General features: G+C 38.6%; 1 protein-coding gene across 1 annotated transcript in view; it reads left to right on the plus strand.

Moving 5' to 3' along the window:
* LOC142332106 (NACHT and WD repeat domain-containing protein 2) overlaps positions 1-22,791 on the plus strand; it is a 224,458-nt gene that overhangs the window by 37,226 nt on the left and 164,441 nt on the right. The window contains exons 5-6 of the mRNA XM_075378333.1: positions 410-613; positions 22,577-22,721. Coding sequence (XP_075234448.1) covers positions 410-613; positions 22,577-22,721 — 349 coding nt within the window. The remainder of the gene's footprint in view (positions 1-409; positions 614-22,576; positions 22,722-22,791) is intronic.

A 22,791-nucleotide genomic window follows, 5' to 3' on the forward strand; every position in this document is an offset into this window, starting at 1 on the left:
GCCTAGCTCAACGCCAATAATTAACCAACGTCGCTAATTATACCTCAACGTCGATAACAACAAATGAATAAGTTTGTAATGATTTGGTAGGAAGACTCTAACTTTGGAGATAATTCTTAACGAGTCAAGAAGGACGTGGAGACGTATTACTCTGTGTGTTCAGCACGAGATGCATATACAGATACTCTGCATAAATAATTCGTAAGTACAAATGTATTTAAACTTCAAAATCTGTACTAAGTTCACAACGAATATTTGTCTAGGGGTACGGGGACTTCTAGCAGGTACTGTACATATATTATATATTGAAGTCATTAATATTCTCTAAAAAATGTAATAACTCTTAATTAATACCTTATTATCATTAATTAAATCAAATTACTCACAGAACTTCTGTGTTTCATAATAGGTTTTTCTGGGACAGAAATATGGTTATCGTCCAATTCCAACATACATTGTCAGCTCGGAGTTACAGATGCTACGAGATGAGTTAGCCGCAAACGGTACGGACGTTTCATTACTAGATACGTGGTACCGTAAAGACAGTAATGCAGTACCGCCGGTTTCTGTCCTCCAACCTATTTCTTCTATCTTAGTTAACTTTAACAATAAGGTAACACTCCATAATTTTCAGCATTTTAAAAATATTTTTTAAATAGTAAAACTTTATTAATAAAATTATACGTAATTAGTAATAAATTAAACACTATTTAATAAAATAGAATAAACATCTAAATGCCATTGGAAATTAAAAAGTTAATTAGATAATTATTAATTAATAATAAAGAATTGGCATTTGGTAGTAGCATAAAGGAGCTCTTAGTAAATAAATGACATTATTAACATACAGTAAAAAAATGAAGCGCGTATTCGTTGGAATAAAACTTTTTAACCGTTTATTCGGTATAAAAAGTGCCAGATATGGCCAAGAATACATTCAGTAGAGTACAAGAAGATATTATCAAAAATGTCACTTTCTAAAGTTTTTTTTCTATCAACCTTCAGTGAAAATTCAGCTACTTCAACTGAAGGGCTGGATAGTGAAGCATTTTGTTTTATTAAATTCAGATTCAAATAACAGCAACTGTGTGTTGTAAAACCAGCTACATTTCAACTACATAATGTTCAAATTTATTTGTTTAAAAAGCAACTATTTTTCAAGTTTCTGCTACAGAAAACTGAATAAAAATAAGTTATTTGGAATAATAAGAAGAAATATTGAAAGATGACATCTTAAAATTGAAATAGTGTGCTAGAGGAATAGATTTTTTTAAATTTTTATTTAATGATAAAAATGGTTTAATGTTACGAAAAAATTAAGAAAAAGAGTAAGCTTCAGCCAAAGGAAATATTTAAAATTCCTGTGAAAGTGCGGTTTTAAACCGGCAAATTATATGAAAATTTTGAATGTGTTTGTTTGAGTTAAATGAATAAATTTTCTTTCAATTTGATCGAAAAAAGATATTTCAAGATCGGGAAAATAGTAATAATAGTGGTATGAAATAAGCATTTCATCGATAAAAAGAAGATCGGAAGTAATAAATAGATTTATTTTTACTTGTAATCCCTAGTTTTATTTTTACTTAAGAATTCTAGAATTGTTCTTCAGAAGATTATAGCTTATTGTGTAATAATGCCGAAAGATTTTTATCAGAATATTTTCAAAGCTGTTGATATTTAATGCGTTTGGTTACTAATTAACTTGTTTATATTTTTAACAAGAAAAACTTACTTTATTATTTTAGTATGAGCTATGGTGCATTAAATTAATTTTACTGTTAAAGGCAATTTAGTTTAATTAAGAATCTTGGATATGTTTTTTACGGGTAAGTTACCAAGCTGGAGTGTATAAATTAATTAGTCTTCATATGTAAATAATGCCATAAATGATGATGAATTGCATGTTGAATAAACAGTGAAAGTCGGCGCTATCTGCTGAGAACTGTCATTTGAAATTTTGTATGCAAATTTATGTTAATCAAGCATTAAATGCTTTGTTAATATACTGTAATCAGTAAGTGAGTTTAGTGAAGTGAATTTTAGATCTTGAGTAAGGATAAAATATACGGTATATATATATATATATTTTTTTTTCTTCTTATTTTTACCGATTCCCACAAGCTGAATTCAGTTAACAAATTAAAATTATATGATTAGAACGAAGTTACAGATTCAAAAAAATAATAGTTCTAATATTTAAAAAGTTTAGAGTAAAGAATTGAGTGCTCTACTGTAAATTACAGCTATTATTTATTATAGTAAAAGTTATTAAAAAAAGGTTAAATTTTTTTTTTTTTAATACATTTAATTTAAATATTTATTTTAATTCTCGCCGTACAAAATATATTAACCTCTGGTCTCCTTGAGTGCGTCCAGAGGACTATGGAGTCTGTCTATTGTCAGTAACGTTTTGGCTGATGGTCGTGTGTGTACCTTCCAGCAGTATCAAGGTTTTTCTGATTCTCAGACTGCGACTACAGTTAGCACTTTGCGTTATACTCATTACTTTTGGATTTTTGTGATGTTATAAGGTGTCGATTTCTGCGACACGTACCCGCCTTATCGCGGCTGAAAGGTGGCAACGACTCCTGGTCGGAAGACCCCGTAACAAGCAAGAGAATACTCCCTAGTCCTGGTTGCGCTCTTTTCAAAGCGAAGGCCGTAATCTGTGGTGCGCTTGTTACCGATCCAGTAGCGGACAAGAGGTACAAAGAGTGACAGGGGAATACAGAAGGTCCCCAGCTACCCGTACTCGCTGCGGGCAGTAGTCAAATTTATGGGCTTGCCCAGTGTAGAAAGTAAAAGGAAGACAGTGAGAATATCGTTAGGTCTAGTGGATAAGGAATCTTCGACCATGGAAGGTTTCCAGGAGGTAGCGAAGAAGTCCAGGCGGAAAAGAAAGCCGGAGCTTGTGCCTTCGACTTCCTCGGAAGACGAGACGAGTGAGATGGACGCAGGAACACCAACCCGGGTTAAGCAGACCCCCATGGTAGAGGCCTTCAAAAAAAGCGAAGGGAAGACCTGGCAGTTTTGCCCCGCTCGATAAAGCAGTACAGAAGGACCTGGACTACTTGTTCGACTTCTTAGCGCTTCTTGGGGGCTCAGTGTGGGGACGAGGAAGACCATTCTTTTTTCCCGTCTGACTAAGTTGCGAGAGGCGTTTTCTGCTATTGCAGAAGGCTTTGAGGGCTTGGCCTCCCAGCTCAAGGTGGTCAAGGTTCTTCCCAAGGTGATACAGGCTCAAGCTCAGCCCAGGCGTTACGCTGATCTTCTAAAATCCAAGCGCGAGACCAGCAGGACGGCTAAGAAGCCGGAGGTTTTTTTTGTTAATAAGGCGGAGGGCTCGCAGACCACGAGTAAGGACCTCAAGCGTGACTTCCAGGTTGCCCTTCGTGACAACCGGAAGCAGCTAAAGATTAGAGACATTAAAAAAACCAGCAAAGGGCTGGTAGTTGTTTCTAAAAATAAGGAGTCAGTCCTTAAGGAATCATAAAGGAATCTCCAGCCATCCAGAAGCTCGCGGAGAAGGTCAACCCCAAGCGACTACGTAGGCCCCGAGTCAAAGTTTATGACATTGAGCTGAGCCTCTCCGAGGATGAGGTTCTGTCTCTCATCCGAGAGCAGAACACTGACTTGGACGAGGCCTCATTCAAAGATCAATCAGGATGGTCTTAAAGACTGGCAAGTATGATACCTCACTGTATCCACGGTGTTTTTGAGTTAGGGGCTGGTCTCCACCAGAAGTTCGTGTCGGAGGGATGAATCTTCGTTGATTTTGCGTCCTGTCGCTTCAAGGAATACACTGATGTGCAGCGTTGCTTTAAGTGTTGTAGATTCGGCCACAGGGCCAAGTTCTGTAAGTATGTGTCGGTCTGCCCACATTGTGGTGAGGAGGGTCACAAGCTTGACGATTGTCCTCAAAAGAAAGAGGCTTCGTCTTGCGTTAACTGTAAAAGGTTACGCAAAAGTCATAGGCACTCGGTTAATAGTAAGGAGTACGGTTGCTACTTAAGAGCTGTTGAAATGTACATCAACTCTCTTGATGGTTAGGTTCGGTCAACTAAATGTTCATGGTGCCTATGTAGTCCAAGTTGAGTTAGGTGAAGTTGTCGAAAAACGGAGCGTTGATGTTCTTTTCTACATCACCCGTACGTGGTTAAGGGTGATCTGCAAGGCTTTTCAGGTTGGAAGAGGTTTTTCGTTAGTGATAGTAAAGCCGACGTACTGTGCAGGAAGTCTTTAGATAGTGTCTTCTTACGGCAGGCTTTTGACACACATCACGTTGTTAAGCTTGTCGTAGATGGTATGGACCTGGTTGTTGTTAATTCGTACTTTCAGTAGAGGGATTCCACTGCACAGCATTTGGAAAGATGGGATAGGATTGTTTGGTTGGTAGCGGGTCGTCCTATTCTTATAGGAGCTGATGCGAATGCCAAATCGCTTCTTTGGCACAGTGGGATCACAGATGATGGCGGCGAACTGATCGAAGGTTTCATCGCACAGCATCAGTTTGGTGTTTTTAATGTAGTCGGCGAATTGTCTACCTTCGCTGGTGCAGTCAGTTTTCGGAGGGCCTTCCATGGTACCACCATTGATGTTACCATTGGTAAAGATATCCTTGGTAGGATTCTTAACTGGTCGGTAGTCGATGATTGCGAAAGTAATAACGGGCTAATGGTTTTTGATTTGGTAGGTGGGCGATGTCTTTAGGAGTGATGATCCTGTTCAACAGGGGCGCTTCCTGCACAGGCATGCGGTTTGGCCAAGGTTTTCGAATTTTTTTGCGGCCAGGCTTCGAGTTTTTGCTCGAAGTCTGGACAAGGTCCCTTTAGATAACCTGGCAGAGAATGTTTCTTCTGCGATAGTTGAAGCCGCTGAGCAATCGATTCCCAGAGGTACGGGTCGGGAGAGAGTAGCTGGATGGTGGACTCGGGACCGCGACGATGCGGACTGTGGGCTAGCTCAGAAGAGCCGCACGGTGTGAAGGTGATCCCGTGCAGTTTTGATTGCGGATTATCGTCGGAAGAGGACCGAGTATTTTTACAAGGTTATGTCTTCTAAACGTTATTCCTGCCGCTCTTTTGTGCAAAAGCAGGGAAATAAAGACCCATGGGATGTTGTCTATAGAGTACTTGGTCATAAGCGTAAAAAAACATTCTCCTGTCGGCTCTCTCAACTCAGGATGGAGTGGTTACAGATAGAGATGGTGTCCTCACTCTTCTCATGAACGATCTGCTTTCAGGTGATAACGAGGTTGGTGAAACCTCGTATCATCAACGTGTTCGCAGGGAAGTTGTATGTTTTCACTCTGAGAATTTATCTTCTGAAATTACTGAGGCGGAATTTCACCAAGTAATTTGTAGCCTGGCTAGGAATAAAGCCCCCGGATATGATAGTATCTCGGTATGCTCCTTGTTCGCACGTTGCTGTTGATTCTTGGTCCTTTGATTAGGGTTTTTAATAGGATGCTCGTTGCTGGGTATTTCCCAGTATGTTTGAAACGTGGAATGTTCAAATTGCTCTTCAAAGGTGGTCACAAGGATCTCACTGTAAGTACTTCTTACCGTCCTCTGACGCTGTTGCCTGTAGTAGGTAAGGTTTACTAGAAGGTATTGTACCTCTGCATTAATTGTAGGTTGACTTCTAACCATTTCTGATGGACGACCAGTATGGTTTTCGCCCCGGCAAGGGAACAGAGGATGCAATTCTTAGGGTAATGGATCTGACTTCGTCCAGCGAGTGCAAATATATACTTGGTGTCTTTTTGGACATATCCGGGGTCTTCAATAACTTAGGGTGGCTCTCTGCCTTGTTTCAACTTCAGCAGCGTGGGTGCATGCTAAAAATGAGATTAGAACTCTCTAAAGCTATTTCAGTGACACAACTGTAGTTCTTCATGATGGGAGCTCGGAAGTAGGAAAGACCCTGTCAAAAGGTTGTCCACTGGGCAGTGTTCTAAGGCCACTAGTCTGGGTCGTTGAGTTCGACTCTCTCATGCGATTGCAGATGCCCAGTGGCTGCCGCATCGCGGCTTATGCCGACGTTTGATTGCCGCTGGTCGAGGGCAATTCGCGTGTCGAGATAGAGCTCAGAGCGACACAGGCATGCAAGGTGTTAAGGTTGTGGAGTCCTCAGCTTAAGATGGTTTTCAGTGCGAAGAAAACCCCTATGATGTTTCTGAAGAGTCTCCTAGCAGCAACTCGTCACCTGCGGGTTGTAATGGACGGCCTTCCGATTAGGTATGTTACCGTTCAGAAGTATCTGGGTGTTATCCTTGATGAGAAGCTTCAATTCAATAATCACCTTCAGTTTGTTGCAAAGGCAAAGAAGGCCATTGATGTTTTCTTTGGTGTCCGTAGAGTCATTAATCGCTATTGGGGGCTGAAATATCGTATCATGTGTATTCTTTACAAAGGTATCTGTGAGGCCATAGTCTTGTACGCTGTGCCCGTCTGGGCTCATCGTTTACAATTCTAATGTTGTAGGGATATTCTTTCGTAAGGCCAGCGTCTTCTATTGTTAGCTGTTGTCGATCACCATGATCGCCGGCATGAAACCCCTTGATATTTCAGCTACGGAACGTAACAAGTGGTACATTCCCACGAAGGAAGGCCTTCTTACTTCAGGGAGTCTGCGAGAAATTGAAGACCAAGGTTTTGACTCTTGGCAAGGTAGGTGGAACGATTCTTCTACTGTTCGATACACGCATGGTATTTTTCCAAATGTTAGGGAGCTGTGAGCAATTAGTTGCGTTTCCCTCAATCGGTATATAACTCAATTCCTTTCAGTACATGGTGCCTTTAGGAGTAGTTTGGCTAGGTTTGGTTTGGCTGACTCCGGCTTGTGTCCGGATTGTAGGGTCGATGATACTGTGGACCATGTCCTGTATGTCTGTCCCCGGTACGAAGCTGAACGTACCAGAGTTGTTAGAACCTTGAGAGAATGGATTCCTTCTTTGACCTGCGAGTCAACTGGAGGACTTGCAGAGATTGGACAATTGTGGCTGACTTCTTCCGCTTTCTTACCCTGCGCAGGACGGCCGAGAAGATTTAGTAGAGTAGCATCCCTGGTGGCTAGGGACTGCCTGGGCAGTTGATTGGCCGAAGGTAGGTGCACTGGCAGCGAGTCACGGTTAGTTAGAATTGTGGTGATTCTTTAATTGTATAGCTGTCAGCGGAACGGCGACTGCACTACCGAGGGCATGGGTTACCATGCAGCCGTGACATGTAACGGTGTTTGGACGAGAGCAGTTTTGAATGAGTACACGACACTGTCGGCGGCGGGATGGCGACTTCACTGCCGAGGGCATGGATCCCATGCTACCGTGAGGTGTAGCGGCATCTCGACGACGGTTGAAAGCAAGTAAATATCATTGGGACTCTGCGATGGAGTTGAGTGGGAGTAGGAGGTCTGTCCGCCTCTCCCTGGTAGACCAGATCGTAGTCCGTAATTAACCTATGTCTGGGGTATGAACTGAAGTTGAGTTTTTAGGGAATTTAGACTAAATTTCGTTGTTGCGAGCAACACTTTTTGGTGGTACGTTGTATTTAAATTGCCTTGAATTCGAGACATTTTTTAGAAATTGGCTCCTCAATAAAAGAAGAACTAGGCGCGGGGTTCGTGCTTCAGAGGACTCGGTTAGCTAGTTCAGAGGGAAACAACGTGGGACATTCAACATATCCGGACGAGGCCTACAGCGAAGGCAAAAGCTAAGTTCAAAAATCACCGATACAAATGTCTACCGAGGCATTTACATTGGTGGCATCCCAACGAGGTCTGGCTTATTATTGTGAGATGTAAAATGTTAGAGGGCGATAGACGACTCCCGTTAAAAAGCCCGTCAGCTCTATGAACGTTGGCGGGAGGGGGGTGCGGGTCGACCAGAAGCGTCACAAGACGGGTGTCTTCCCCTACGGGGTTGGGATGTAAAAATATATTATTACCACAAATGAAATTATCATAATATTTCTTACGATAAGTTTAAATCAACTATGACACGAAAACATAGATCTGTTACAACGAAAATGCGGGGTCTTCACAGAATAACTTGCATAGCTTATTCTGAAATTATCCATGATGAGATATCCCAAACTTGTTTGAAAGCAATTTGTTTTATGTAACAAGCCTCAGGAAAACCATCTCGCTGATTAAAAAATTCCATTTATTTTCCTTTGATTCAAGGTACCTTGAACATCTCTAGAACTTTTAGAAGTATTTAATAAAAAATTAAAAAGAAACACGACTGAAAAAAACAATGCTGACAAGCATTACTCTTTAATATAAGATAATCACTAATTTAGAACAATTAAAAAGCGTGCGTGTGACAATTTTGTATATAGTATAATTTTTTTTCAAATTCTTTAAATTTATTTAACTATATTTACGATATTAGGTAGTATCGTTTATAGTGATATCGGATATAATGACCAAAAACTTGTCTCTTTGTTGGTTTGGTATGTTGTAAGTAGATAAGTACAGTATGTATATTGTTTATAATTGCATCGGTTGTAGTGACAGCCGGTAATTATGACTTATTTTTTCTACTGCATTGCAAACTTTTATCGCTTATAATTGCGGACGGAGGTAACGTAGTAACGTAGTATATCTACATTGTAGTTACAGAAATATTTTGACGGTTAAAATGAGTCACTTTTTCTTTTTTACCTGCATATGTACTATAGTTTTTCTTTTTCTTATCTACTTCCTGTACCAGATTATTGTAAACTGAAGCAGCCACATTCAGTTGTTATTAATCGTTTACTGTGAGCGTATCATATCGTGTGGGAACAATATTTTATTTTAGATATCCTGAGTAATTCATTTAACAGTGATTTAATTATGACTTCGCGAAAAAATTCACTATAGAGGAAAAGGCGCACATTATCTGGCGGTTAGAGAATGGTGAAACTAATAAGGACATTGCCCAAGAATTAGGCGTAGGTCATAAGACAATATCGGTGATATGGATGAACAGTGAAAAAATTAAGAAAGATTTTGAAACATTCTATGAAATCAAAATAATTACGGCCTAGTCGTAAAGATACAAAATTTAAATAAATGAAAATACACAATTTTTTAACGTGATAAATAGAAAAAAAAAATTAATTGAAAAATTAGTTAAATAAAATTGACTTAAAAGAAAAAAAATACATAGAACCAGAATGTAAAATTATTTATATTAACATTGAAATCAATAGAATAAAAGGCAATAAATTCATGATGTGAAGAATGAAAGTAAAACATAATAATTTCATAATGGAGAAATAAAAACTAATAAAAATAAGATAACATATAAGAAGAAGATATGAAATATTCATAAGACAAGAAAACTGAATATTATTATGAATTTATACATCCTTAGCATTCACTTAAACATTCACAGTTTATATATGTAGATTTTTTTTTTAATGTAGGTAGTATATTAATTTATTTTGTTGTATGCTGTTCATTATAATAATATGATAAATTTCTTTTTATTAGTGTAGATTAGTTTTGTATTTCAACTTGATAATTTAAAATGTATATTATGTTTCATCCATTCATCTATTTGTTTTATTAGATTACTTTTTATTAATCGGTCGTAAAAATGACTGAAGAATGTTAGAAAATATACTGTAGTAATACGGAAGTTTACGTTTGCGAACGGTTAATTTTGAAAAAATTAACCGTTATATAAGTATTTTTTACTGCTGAACGAGTATTGTACGGTGTATTTTTAAATTCAAAATCATTTACGTATTTATTTAAGTGTAATATTATTTTGTTGATATATATTTGCCTCAAAGTAGGTACTTTAAATTCTTCAAATAAGCGTGTACCGGGATATAACCTTGGTCTACCAAGAGCTGCTCTAATTAAATATTTCTGGAGAAAAATTTTTTATTAAGATGGGTGTCATACGCTCCTCCCCATATTTCGATTCCATATTGAAAAAGTGAATGAGCATAAGAAAAATAAATAATTATTTTTATTTCAAAATCTTTAATTTTGTTTACTTTGTAAAAAGTACGTAAAAGGTATTTTAGTCGTGATGTTAAATATTGTTCATGGATATTTCATTCATATGAGTTCATTCACAGCTTTCAGAGCAAAATTCTAAAAAGCATAGCGGAACCACCGTGGTTTGTGGGAAATGCTGAGATTTTCAAGTATCTGGGGACCCTGTTTGTTCACGAAGAGATTGGACATCTGAGCACGAAATATATATATAGTTACCACATATTTGCCTAATTTAACATCGGCGGACGAACACGGTAGCAACTCAGATGTGAGTTTTTTTTTTTTTTTTTTCTCACAGCTCCCCTGGGCCGGACCGACTTGTTGGTATTACGCCGCCCAGGGGAGTGTCTTTAAACTCAAATAGGCCTCCCCACCTACCGGCTATATACCGGCATGGCAGGTCGGCCTACCGGTTAGCTCTTTTTGAGAGTTCTTTATTAATATTGCCCTTTTCGACACCACGCCAGACCCAGTTCGCCGCGACGCGGCGCCGGGTCCCTTCAGTATTCAGTGTGCTGTTACCTGACTGTTACCCGTGGAGTCCTTGGTGGCTCATCAGTGCCAACACACCGCAGCATGCTGGACCTCACCAGCAAGGCTGTCCACCCAGTCCTACTCTAGCCAACACCTTGTCTTCTCTCATCGGAGTATTTCTGTAGAACAACTTGTCTAACAAAAGTAGCAAAATTATTCCAGTTTGACTCGCTTCTTAGCATGTAGTCTATTGTTGTCTCTGGAGTTATACCTGTGAGTGCCTTACTATGTCTAAGCGTGTCCCACCTATTGCACTCAAAATAGGTGTGCTCAGCATCATCTATCTCGTTGCAGTAGTTGCAAATTGGCTCTTCTCTCTTGCCTATTTTGTGCAGGTATTTATTGAAGGAACCATGTCCTGTAAAAAACTGCGATAGGTGATGATCAACCTCACCAAATCTTCTCGACAACCATGGCTTGATGTTGGGGATGAGGGTTCTCGTCCATCGACCCACAGCTTCCTGCGACCATCTTTCCTGCCAGATATTATAAACGCCATCCCTGACCTCTTGTTCTGGCTTGCCTTGTGCCCTCTCCACCCTCTTTTTTGCGATTAGGTCAATAGGAGGTGTACCCGATAACACGCACAGGGCGGCATAGGACACTGTCCTGTACGCGGACACAACACCTAGGAGCACACATCTGTGCGTCCTTGCCAGTCTCTCTTTGTTGCGCCTGATGGCGATAGAGCGCCACCAGGCCGGAATGGCATACATAAGCGAAGACACGACGGTGGTCGCCAGTAAACGGCGCTTTGAGGCCAGAGGGGCATTCTGCGATGACATAATGATGTTTAGACTTTTTATCATCCTTTCTGCCTTGTTGCATACATTGACTATGTGCTCGGTGTATCTACCGTTTTTCTGGAGGATAACTCCTAAGTACTTGATGTTATTCGCTTCTTCTATAGCATGACCGTTGATGGAAATATTGAACGGTTCTAGCACTCTTCTACCCGTAAAGGCAATACACCGGCATTTTTCCTTAGACAGTTGCAGGCCCCTGGACCTCAACCACTCCTGTTTAGTGTCGATGGCCGCATACACCATCTCGCGCACCTCCAAGACCGTTCTTTCCTCTACGAGGACTGCAAGGTCATCTGCATAAGCCAGGACCTGGACGGCGACAGGAAACTCCTTCTGAAGGAGTTCATCTATAATCACCAGCCACAACAACGGCCCCAGAACAGAGCCCTGCGGAACTCCACCGTGCATTTGAAAATGTACTGTTTCTTCCTGTGCTTCTACCAGACATCCTCTGTTGGACAAGTAACATTCAATTTGCCTACGGAGGTACGGGCCGAGGCCCCTAGCTGCAATTGCGTCATTAATGTGACCCCAACCAATAGCCCCGAACGCGTTTTTTATGTCTAGTGACAACATCAGTGGAATTCTCCTGGTTCGCCAAGTGCCTCTCTTTACCTCGTCGTCCCATCCCGAAATTCGGCAGATAGCCTGCACGGTGGATCGCCCCCGAATAAACCCGTACTGGTTAGGACTGATTCCGGCTCCCTTTTCTAGTTCTTTGATGATGCGGCCAGCCAGCATCTTTTCTACTAGCTTCCCCATCATGTTAAGGAGGATCAGGGGTCTATAGGTTATATCTTCCTCCGAAGAGGTGCCTTTAGGTAGGAATACCACTCTGGCCTCCTTCCAGCAGTCGGGGAAGTCTCCGTTCTCCATGCCGTGGCTGGAAATCTCGAGCATCTCCCAGGGAGCCTTCTGAACCAGCCCCTTGATCACTGTCGCGGGAATCTTGTCTGGGCCAGGGCTCTTTTTGGTTGCCAAACTCCTCGCCGCAAGTTGTAGCTCTTCCATGGTGAATCTTCTATTGTCGCAAGGTGTGGATCTCACGATATCAGGCACTGTATGCGGGAACAACCTGGCTACCTCCCTTGCAACACTGGTCTTATTGAGGATAGGCATACGTCTCCCGAACTTTTTGGTCACAATACGATATGCCTGGCTCCAAGGATTGCTGTCAAGCTCTTCGCAGAGCCTGATCCAGCAATCCTCATTGCGTCTCTTAATAGCCTTATTGAGCGTTCTTCTTGCCTCGAGGTATCTATTGGCTATTTCCTGGTACCCTTCTCTGTTATTTCTAAGAATACGTTGTTTCCTTCTCCTAAGGGACTGGAGCTCTTGTCTCATTGCTTCAATTTCAGCAGTCCACCAATATACGGAGCGCCTCCTTGTATTGTTAGCTGCCATTCTGTCCATTTCCTGCTTTATTATATTAGATAAAGCCTCAGGTGATTGTTGATGTCTATCAGACAGTCTACTTGCAGTCCTGTTGACGATTTGCTCTATTTGTAAGGATGAGAATCTCGGTGGGGGGGAGTGCACTTCACGCCTGAAATCTACGTCTTTCAGATCCAAGATAGAGGCGCGGTGATCGCTCACTATATCTTCTGAGAGAACCATCCACTGGTACTGATTCCTTCTCCACCTACAGTCCAGGATGGTGAGGTCAAGCACCGACCGATGACCTCTCGCTACGTACGTGGGCGTATCGTCATTAATGCAGATGCAGCCGGCAGTTTCCAGGAGATCGGCAAGGATCTGTCCCCTCCTGTTGGTGTGTCGACTGCCAGCCGCCACCATTTTGCCGTTAAAATCACCCAACATTACGATCCTCTTGGTTGAATTGGTAATCACACCTTGTAAAGTGTCGATGAAGTTAGTAAAGTCCGCGATCGCAATGTCGGGCGAAATGTACACACCCACGAATAGAGTTGTTTCGATCTCAACAGACACCACGCCACTACCTCTAAACTTGAAATTCCATTGTATACTATGACTTACGTCCATAATGGCAACATCTCCCGACATATCAACAGTCCATCCAAGTTTGGCAGCTTCATATTTATTGGGTTCGGTGACCACAAGGAGGTCTACGTTCTTGTCTGCAACAACACGACTAATTAAGTCGTGAGCGAGAATACTCCTATTGGCATTCGCTAACATAGTCCTAATCATGTAATTTTTTCTTACATTGCCATGCTCCAGTCCTGTGTTCACCGTTCTTACAATCGAGGCATTGCTTAGGTTCAAGACAATCCGCTATCTTGTGACCTCTGCTACAGCAGTTGAAGCACAAATCGAGCCTATCTGGGCCTTTACATTCGTGCCTTCTATGGCCCGTGCCCCAACAACGATAGCACCTGTCTTCATCTTCCCGGATGTACGCCCGGCAACTAATCCATCCGATTCTTATTCTTTCCTCGACCAGTTTGCATGCCGCTCTGTAAGAGGTCATGACCGTAATATTTTGTGTCTCGCCAAAACCTTTTCTCATGGATGTTATCTTGACTTCCTCGCTAGAACCCACGCGATTTATAATGGCGGCCATAACCTCTTGCTCTGTTGTGTCATGCTCGACATCTCGGATGTGCACAACAGTTCTCCTTCCAGCTCTGCTTTTTATATCAACGTGAAGGTCGGCAGCCTTGTCCCTCAGGATAGATGTAAATTGTTCCGCTTTCTCTGCACCCTGTATCCTAACGTGGAGCTCCTCGTTACGGCCCTATCGCAATGAGATGACGTTATTTGGCTCCTCGCTAGTGACAGCATCCTTCATGGACCGGAGGAGCTCCGCGTACGTTTTTCCTTCTGCCTTAACAATCACTGTTTGGCTTTGCTCCGCCGGTGGAGTAGCCTTCTTTATCGGGATTTGATTATTACCGATGTGCCTGGTCCCACCATCCCCTTGGAGAGTTAACACATATACAGGTGTTTCCCTTGCTCTGAAGATATAGGATATGATCTTCTTGGCAAAATTTCCCATACTGCCCGAAGGCAGTATATACGCTGAATTTGGTGACTATATAGCTATCTTTTTGAACGCCTTCAATAAACAAGAAAGGGTTTCCTTTTCCGGGGCTCTCGAGTCATAATGTATCTTAAATTTCTTCTTCTTTTCTTCAACGGGTTGGTCTCCTATTAGAGTTATTTCGTCTTTTATGATGTCACCAGCTGCGAGTTTGTTACCCATATCCTGCTCACCTACTCTCCTTAAATCTCTAAGAGTACAAGTGTCTTTGACTTCAGGTGGAAGGTCAGTAACCAACTTTAGCTTGCCCCTAAGTGAGTTAGGCCACCTTTTAGGGAGGAGCTCAATGAGTTCTTCATCACTCAAATCGCTGGTCAAAATATACTCCATGTAATCGTCACCCGCAATAGGGTCCGTTTGGGTAGCTTGGGAAGTCTTTGTGTCTGGAGAGGACAGCTCGGAAAGCGCATTCAGTCTCTCGTATACTCGCCTTAGATCCTGTTCATGGGTCGCAATGTACTTATTCAAACCTGGGCCTAAATGCTGTTTTAACGATATCAGTATCAGACCCAATTGGTATGCTAGACTGCTCACTGTATCGGGCGCCTCTTCTTCCTCCTCGGAAGATCCTTGACGGAGCCTCTTCTTCCCTTTTAGATCGGTTTTCTTGACCATCGCCGATTTTGTCATGCTGCTGCTACTTTGGGCGGATATCCCATCCATAGGGAGTGAACCACGTTTTCGCATGTTATAGTACTGTACTCAGGGGGCCGTCCCAAGTTCTACGAATACCCACTCGGGGAAGGGGCCCCAAAAAAAAAATTGGGTGGGGTTGAGGGGGTTAAGAAAAATGTATGTGACCGAAAATGGGGTCAAAAAATTTGGGGGGGGGTCAAAAAATTAGGGGGTTAGGGAAGGCTTTGGGACGAATTTATGTCCAGGTAGGAAGGAAATCGAGTGAGTAGTTCTCGAGATATTAGTAGAAATGTAATTCCCTAATAAAACAGCTCTGAGGACTTAGAAAAAATCTCTACTAGTACGACGATAATACGAGAGAATAATTACAAGTCCTTGTTTACCACAATAAACACGCCTGTATGAGCCTGTGTATTAACATAGAACAATTTCGCTAAGAATTGAATAATTCTAACCTCAAATTCACTATATAAATTATTAAAAAAGTAGTTTTAATTCACTTGATCGTACTTAAAGTAACGTCCAATAAAACTACGATGCACTAGAAACGTAAAAATGCATTCACCTGTTATAAATCTTCAGATGTGAGCTGGCGTACAGTATACGTACGCGCTGAAACAATCACCACTACCGCCGCGCAGATGACTGCGCAGTTCTCCCACTATAGTAGCGCTGCGGCCCCATCACTTTTAGGTTCCAATAAAAGAGCGTGCGTGAGAGAGAATTTTCAACTAAGGTTAACGGTATGTAACTTCGGTTACTACCAATTCTCGGAAAGTGCAGGACAAAGAACAATGAAAAGGTAATCGGATGAAGAAGAAGGAAGACCCTCTACTCGTCCCCACATCACGGACTGGAGTCCGGAACAAAGCCCAGCAGAGATGCGTCCTGAAAGGCAGTCATAACAGAAGTGGATGAAGAGCTTCTACACAACTCTTCCTTTAAAACTTACATAAAAATTAACACAAATCAACAATTGCGACTCCTTCGGAAAAGTGGGCGCATTGCTCCCTCCATATAGTTAGTGCCCCGTTGTGGCGTATTCCTGCTAGCCTATGAAGCGTTAGCACCGAAAGGACTTCAGTGGACGGTCTTAAGGGGAATTACGTCGGGAGGACAGGTTGCGTAAGCCTAGCCTTCCGCGGTCGGCCCATAAAATGGGTTCGATAACGCTGGTTTAACAACGGATTGGAATGCAATTAAATCCGTCCCTAAAACACAAAATACTAAGACAAAACTTGTAAAATTAGACCCGTCATTTAAAAATAAACCTTAAAAACAAGCCCGATAGAATCATCCAGCAGCAAGGGACTCTGTCCAGGTTCTGCGATCCGTAGGGAGAATATATAAACTCCTGCCAACTTTGCATTCCATTCCATTCCATTCCAATTTTCAATTCATCGTTGACCACCACTTGGAGAAGACCAAGAAGAAGAAGAAAAAATAGTTCCCTGGCCGCCTCAACGTGGGACCACCCGTCGGATGCCAACATCCCCGCCGGAGCAGTAGGCCTGTCCGGCCCGCCGAGGGAGCCGCTGGATGCGGACGTTACCTTCCCGCTCCAGCTCGCCGGGCTTCAATCGCCCTGGCCGGCGGACTCAGCAGCAGCAGCCGGCCCAGCGTGGGATCGCTCGAGAAGAACCGCCTCGGCCGCGCCGGCGAAGAACGACCGACGCCGACCCGACACTGCGGGGCTCCGGGGGCCACCACTGTCACGCTGTAGTAGGGACCCAACTGCCGCTGAGGGTAAGACCGGTCGGACTTCAACGGACGAGCCGCAACTCCCCGACTTTGCCGGAGACCAGCTTCCGGACCCAACAGCTCTTATCAGAGCTAACGGAAAAAACGGATCTTTTCAGGGCCACCACAAGGGTTTGAATTATGAGCCGTCGAAACCATTCGACGATAACACCCTTTCTCAGGGCTACTATAAGGTTAGTAATTACAGCGAACTGTCGAAGCCAATCGACGACAAAAACTGCCGTTTTCAGGACTACCATAAGGTTAGTAAATGCTACGTACCATCAAAGACATTCGGCGGCAATATATATATATATATATATATATATATATCTCGACTAAACGCTCATGTTAATCTCGCTTTAAATTTGTTGCAAAATATCGAGTATTTCAGACGATAAAAAGAAATTCACGTGTTGAATCAAGAAATCGGATCCCGATTTTGAAGATGTTGTTCTGATGATAGATGAATGGTCTTCTAAGTTGAAGGACTGTGAGGTTACTGAACAATTCAGGAAGATGGTATGTATCTTGCTATAATTCTGATCATGTGTACTTTCTGTACTCTATGATTATTTACGTTTTGATTTGTGTTGATTATTATTACGGTTATTATTTTATTGTTATTTGGATTATGTAATAATTACTGTTGGACTTTGCAATTATTTAATACCATTATTTTGATTATGTGTTATTTACTTTTTGGACTCTACGTCCAAAAAGTAAATAACACAAAAGTAAATAACTTTCTGGTTATTTATGAGTTGATTATTATTCCAACATGTATATTTTGTTATTTAATTACTCCGACTATGTATTGAATACTTCTGGACATTACAATTTTGTAATTTAAATTAAATTAGAGTTATTTATGTATTATTCAGTTGTTTTGCTTTTGAGGAATATCACTGGATGCTCCTCTTTCACGTAGTATTTGATGAAAGATTTACTAATGGTTTCTGTAACGGAAAGCGATTGTAAATAAAAGATTATAAAAAAAAAATTACGAAAAGAGTAAATGTAATCAACACATCAATAATCGTAGTGTAAAGAAAGTACACATAATCAGAATTAAGGTAAGCCGTAAATATATCATCATAATTAACCACGTATAACATAGTATGGATATGTTCGAAACACATATGATCCTCCTGAATTGTTCCGTAACCTCACAGTCGTTCAACTTAGGAGCCTTACCATCTTCACCATAAGTATCCGATCCCTAGATCGGAAACATAGCCTGAGCTGTCTGGGATCCTCGTTATTGCCCAACGAATTTAAAGCGAAATGTTTAACATTATTTCGTGCTCAGATGTCCAATCTCTTCGTGAACAAATGGGGTCCTCAGGTACTTGTGAATCTCGGCATTCTTCACAAACCGCGACGGTTATGCTCCTTAGAATTTTGCTCTGGAACTTTTGGATGATCTCCACATTGCTCTTACTAGCAGTTCCCCGTAGTTCAATTCCGTATATCCAGACTGGCTTCAGAAACACTTTGCATATTAGCAGCTTATATTCAGAAGATATTATGGTGATTTGAATTTAATTTTTTTAAATAAAACGGTTAAAAGCAACGGAAAAAAATTAAATTAACACATTTATGAAGTTGTATTTTATACGATGATAAAGTTACCTTTTCTTTTTTATAGAAATAAATTTTTAACGGAACTGCTAAATTATGTTAAATTCTAAAAATCTAATATTTGCAGCAGCGTATGGATTGTAAATGTTGTGAATAATCACTTTAGTTTGTTACAAATGTTCTATTATTCTATTAAAACCCCAGATCAAATAATTCTTTAATATAGCCGGTAAACAATTTAGTATAAAGTACAGTGTAATTGGGATAAAATACAATAGCAATTAAAACAAATATAGGAAGCACAACATAGACAAGTATTCAAAAATAAAAAAATAAGAGAAAGAAACGGTCAGTTATTTTATCATTAGTGAAAGCTACGAAGTTGAAGATTTAAATTAAATCTTTGAAACTTATTTTAGATAATTAGTTAATTATAAAAAATAAATATTGTTATTTCCGATAAATTGTCATCAAAAACAAAATTATACTAACGAAATAATACTAAATTTATCAAAACAGTTAATAAACTGCACTATGTAAATTTGAATTTATAATAAACTTCTGTAGTTGTAAATTTGATCCGAAAAAGTCATATATCGTAATCAGACAGTTCTATGAAAGTGGTAGAGGTTATATAATGTAGTTTGGCACACTTCGTGATAGTAAAGAAATATATTCGACATGAAAAGAATCTTAAAAAAAGAAATCTGTATTCGTGCAGGCCCTGTCTCGACAGATGTCGTGATTCAATTTCAAAAGTTCAGTTATAAGACGAATTTTATGTGGTGCAATGCTTATTACACAATAGGAAGAATACTTAGTAACATATTGTAACTCATAATGTATTTTTTAGAATGTTTACGAGTAATAAATATCTAGACATGAAAACGTTAATATTACAGTGGAAAGTAAAATGTTCGCTGTTATGTAAATTGAAATAAAATTATTTTAGTAATTTATAATTTCCATATTTCTTTAGTAAAGTGGTCTGGAAAAACGTATATATGTATTTATAAAAACTTAAAATTCATGTTATGTAACAGCATCAATTAAATTTAGAATAAGTACATAATTTGAATAAAAAAGTTGACAAAAAAAAGGTTATTGAAGATTTTTAAGCAGACTGTTAAGTCTTTAGAGCTAGGATGGACTGTATTAATTGTTGATGAAAGAATGAGACAATGTTCTTCTAGGTAATTGAATTTAATTCGTAAAAGATACTAAATGACATACTAGATAACTAAACCACATAGTCACGAAGAAATACATGACCACGCCAGACGGGATTTTTAACTCTAATGAATTGTATGAACTGGTTCGCAGGCCAGCGCTAATAAAAACTAGAGAGCAGCACTAGCTGGCTCAAAATAGGAACCGAACACAGACTAAATAAAGTTAATAAACATTTCACTACAAAACGATGAGTGAAGAATTATGAGTTTATTGTTCATAAAATTAGTAATTCTGTAGTCAAACTTAACGGTTGCAGCAGCAAATTAATAATTTTATATTTTTCTGAAGCAAAAGCATTAAAATAATAAATTAACATATGATATGTTAATTTCGTAAATAAAACAAGCGTGGAGTAGAAAAATCATAAAACAAAATTACTTAATCGTGGTTATTGATTAAAACCTAATCCATAAATTAATTTGGAGTTTGACATTGCAAGTGACTATTATAATGAAATTCGTTCTGAATCATTCAGGACCAAAAGTTCAATCCAGCTGTCGTAATCAAAATTTCAGTCATTACAATACCATAATTACAGACATATTTTAGAAGTAGAGGTTTAATTAACGGCATTATATTATTCTGGTCAGCCAGAGTCTGAACTGAATAAGGCCACTGTCAGAATGTTAATGTTAAAAAAAGGAGCAGACACATTTTTACTCGATCTTGCTATTTCATGTAATATAATGACGTTTTATCGCAATTTACCATCATTTATTAAACATTTTACAATATTTCTTAATAATGTGAAATAAATTAATAATACATTGTTAATTTAATAATTATAAGTATTTAATACGATCAGTGAATAATGTAAACAACATGATTCTAGAAAGAGAAACACATAGGCGATACTGATAAACTCGTAAAAATATAAAAATTGCTATCAAAGAGAAAATAATTTTTCAACTTTATACATTTTTAATTATTTCTCTTGATACTTTTCTTCAGTTGCTATAAAAGTTTAAGATAAATGTTTTGTCTTTGAAGAGAACAAGTTTCAAATAATTCGGTTACCAGATTCATCTATTACCATTTTAAAATGATATGATTACCTTTTAAAACGATAACCTTCTTCAACATGCTTTGTAAAAACAAATTTAATTTTTCTGTTGCGGCAAGCAAAATGTTAATTTCTCAAATAAGTTCATATCATAGTCAACTACCTTTGAAAAAGGGGACGACGCTGATCTTTCCAGAGAAAACTAATTTGATTTCGCTTCTCGTTTTAGTGCATTTGGGAGCTCTAAACAGCTGCTCTTTTAGTATTAGCATTACGAATTTAAATTATGTTACCCAATTACTGAGTCACGTACATCAAAGATTCAGATAACAAAATTGTAAATATGTATTAACGGAAACTCATCTTTTTATTCAAAATTTATTATTTTCCTCAAGTAACTACTAGTGAAATTATTCATAACTTCAATTAAATAGTGTTAAACTAATTTATTATTTCTTTTTTAATTACAAATTATTATTATTTACTCTACTAACCTTAATTGTACGAATTTTCTACTTGGTATTTATGAATATATACATACGAATGTTATAAATCGAAAAAGTATGCGATCTAAAATAATTTTCTAACTACTTTAATTTCAGCTGTATCTTTGTTTATGAATCAATTTTGGCAAATGATGCCATTTTGTTTAGAATAAAACGCTTAATATTTTACCCAATTAAACTTAATTCGATAAAACTAATATTTAATTAATTATTAATGATTAAAATCGTTAAAGAACCACTATTTTGGGAATTTTTAAAGATAACATTTTCAAACTTATTTATTTGTAGAACCTTTTTTGAGTATATGTTACACCAAATTTCAATAAAACATCTCAGTCCGTTATCGTAAAAATTTTCATTGAAAAGACCTAAAATGGCGGACAGAGGAAAATTGAAGCGAGTGGCATTTGTTTACATGAGAATTTTTACTTATTTTTACTTCCTGGATCAATCTCTTAAACATGGCAAAACTTTCCAGAATATTCTGGATACTAGATTAAAAATTTATCATGAAAAATTAAATTAAGATGTGTATGTGTATGTGTGTGTGTGTGTGTGTGTGTGTGTGTGTGTGTGTGTGTGTGTGTTGTGTGTGTGAATATATATATTGTACTAGTGTAATATGTTCTGTTAGTAAAATATTCCTAACTTTTTTGGAATAATTTTACATACAACAATAAATGTACATTAAACGGTTGTTAAACAATCAAAATCAGAAGATATGGATTAATTAAGATAAACACACATACTGAAAAGGAATCAATAAAAAATAAAAGGAAAATTGTCAATAAAAAGAGGTAATCAATTGAACAAACAATTACTAATTAACCCTATAATAAGATTATTTCAACCTTTCGAAATAAAGTGAAAATAAAAATATTTGTTGACCAAAAACTAAGTATCGTTTTCATCCGTCCGAGTGAAAACGGTTTAAACCATTTGAATTCCCCCAGTAATTTAAACATTCTCTTGAATATGGCTTTGATAAAAATTTATTTAAAAAAAAGTGGAGATAGCACTAACCTTATTAACTTTAATGTCATACAAACAACTCCTACGCTAAAAAATTACAAATAGTATTTCCCGCGAGTTTGGTATTATGTGTAATTTATAATTTTAAATAAAAATGAAAATAAAAAAAAATTCAAAGTTTTATCAGTATTTAAAACGAAATCTAATTTAAAATATTTTCTTTTCCTTTTAGATTTAGAATTTCTTCACATTACTAGAAGAATTAAAGAAAACTCTTATTGTACATTATATTTTAAAAATTAGTGACTGAAAGGTTGTTATAAAAACAGTATTTGTGCTAAGGTAGGCGAACCGATGGATGATGAAGAACCAGCTGCTACTTTAATTTAATGATATTAAAATAACTAGATTTATGTCGAGTAATATTAAAAAATAACCTCACTTTTTTCTAAAAATATTGATAAATATTATGTCATTTTTTCACGTTTTTAAAAAAAATAATAATTGTTAAGTAAGGTAAGAACTTTTTTATTTTCAGAGAATCCCAAAACTTCAACAACATGATCAAGCTGTCTGGTGGGATACATTAGCAAAAATGCAAAAATTATTTCGCAAAGCAGCTGCATCGCTGTACAATGCTAATAAAATACCGAAAGACATCATGCACAATTATTTCATGTCAGGTAAATTTATTAGTTTGATCAAAGATTAATTAGCAAGACCGAATAACAATAAGCTTGAGTTTTTTCTTAA

This window comes from Lycorma delicatula, chromosome 1, assembly GCF_047948215.1.
Source record: "Lycorma delicatula isolate Av1 chromosome 1, ASM4794821v1, whole genome shotgun sequence".
Taxonomy (NCBI): domain Eukaryota; kingdom Metazoa; phylum Arthropoda; class Insecta; order Hemiptera; family Fulgoridae; genus Lycorma; species Lycorma delicatula.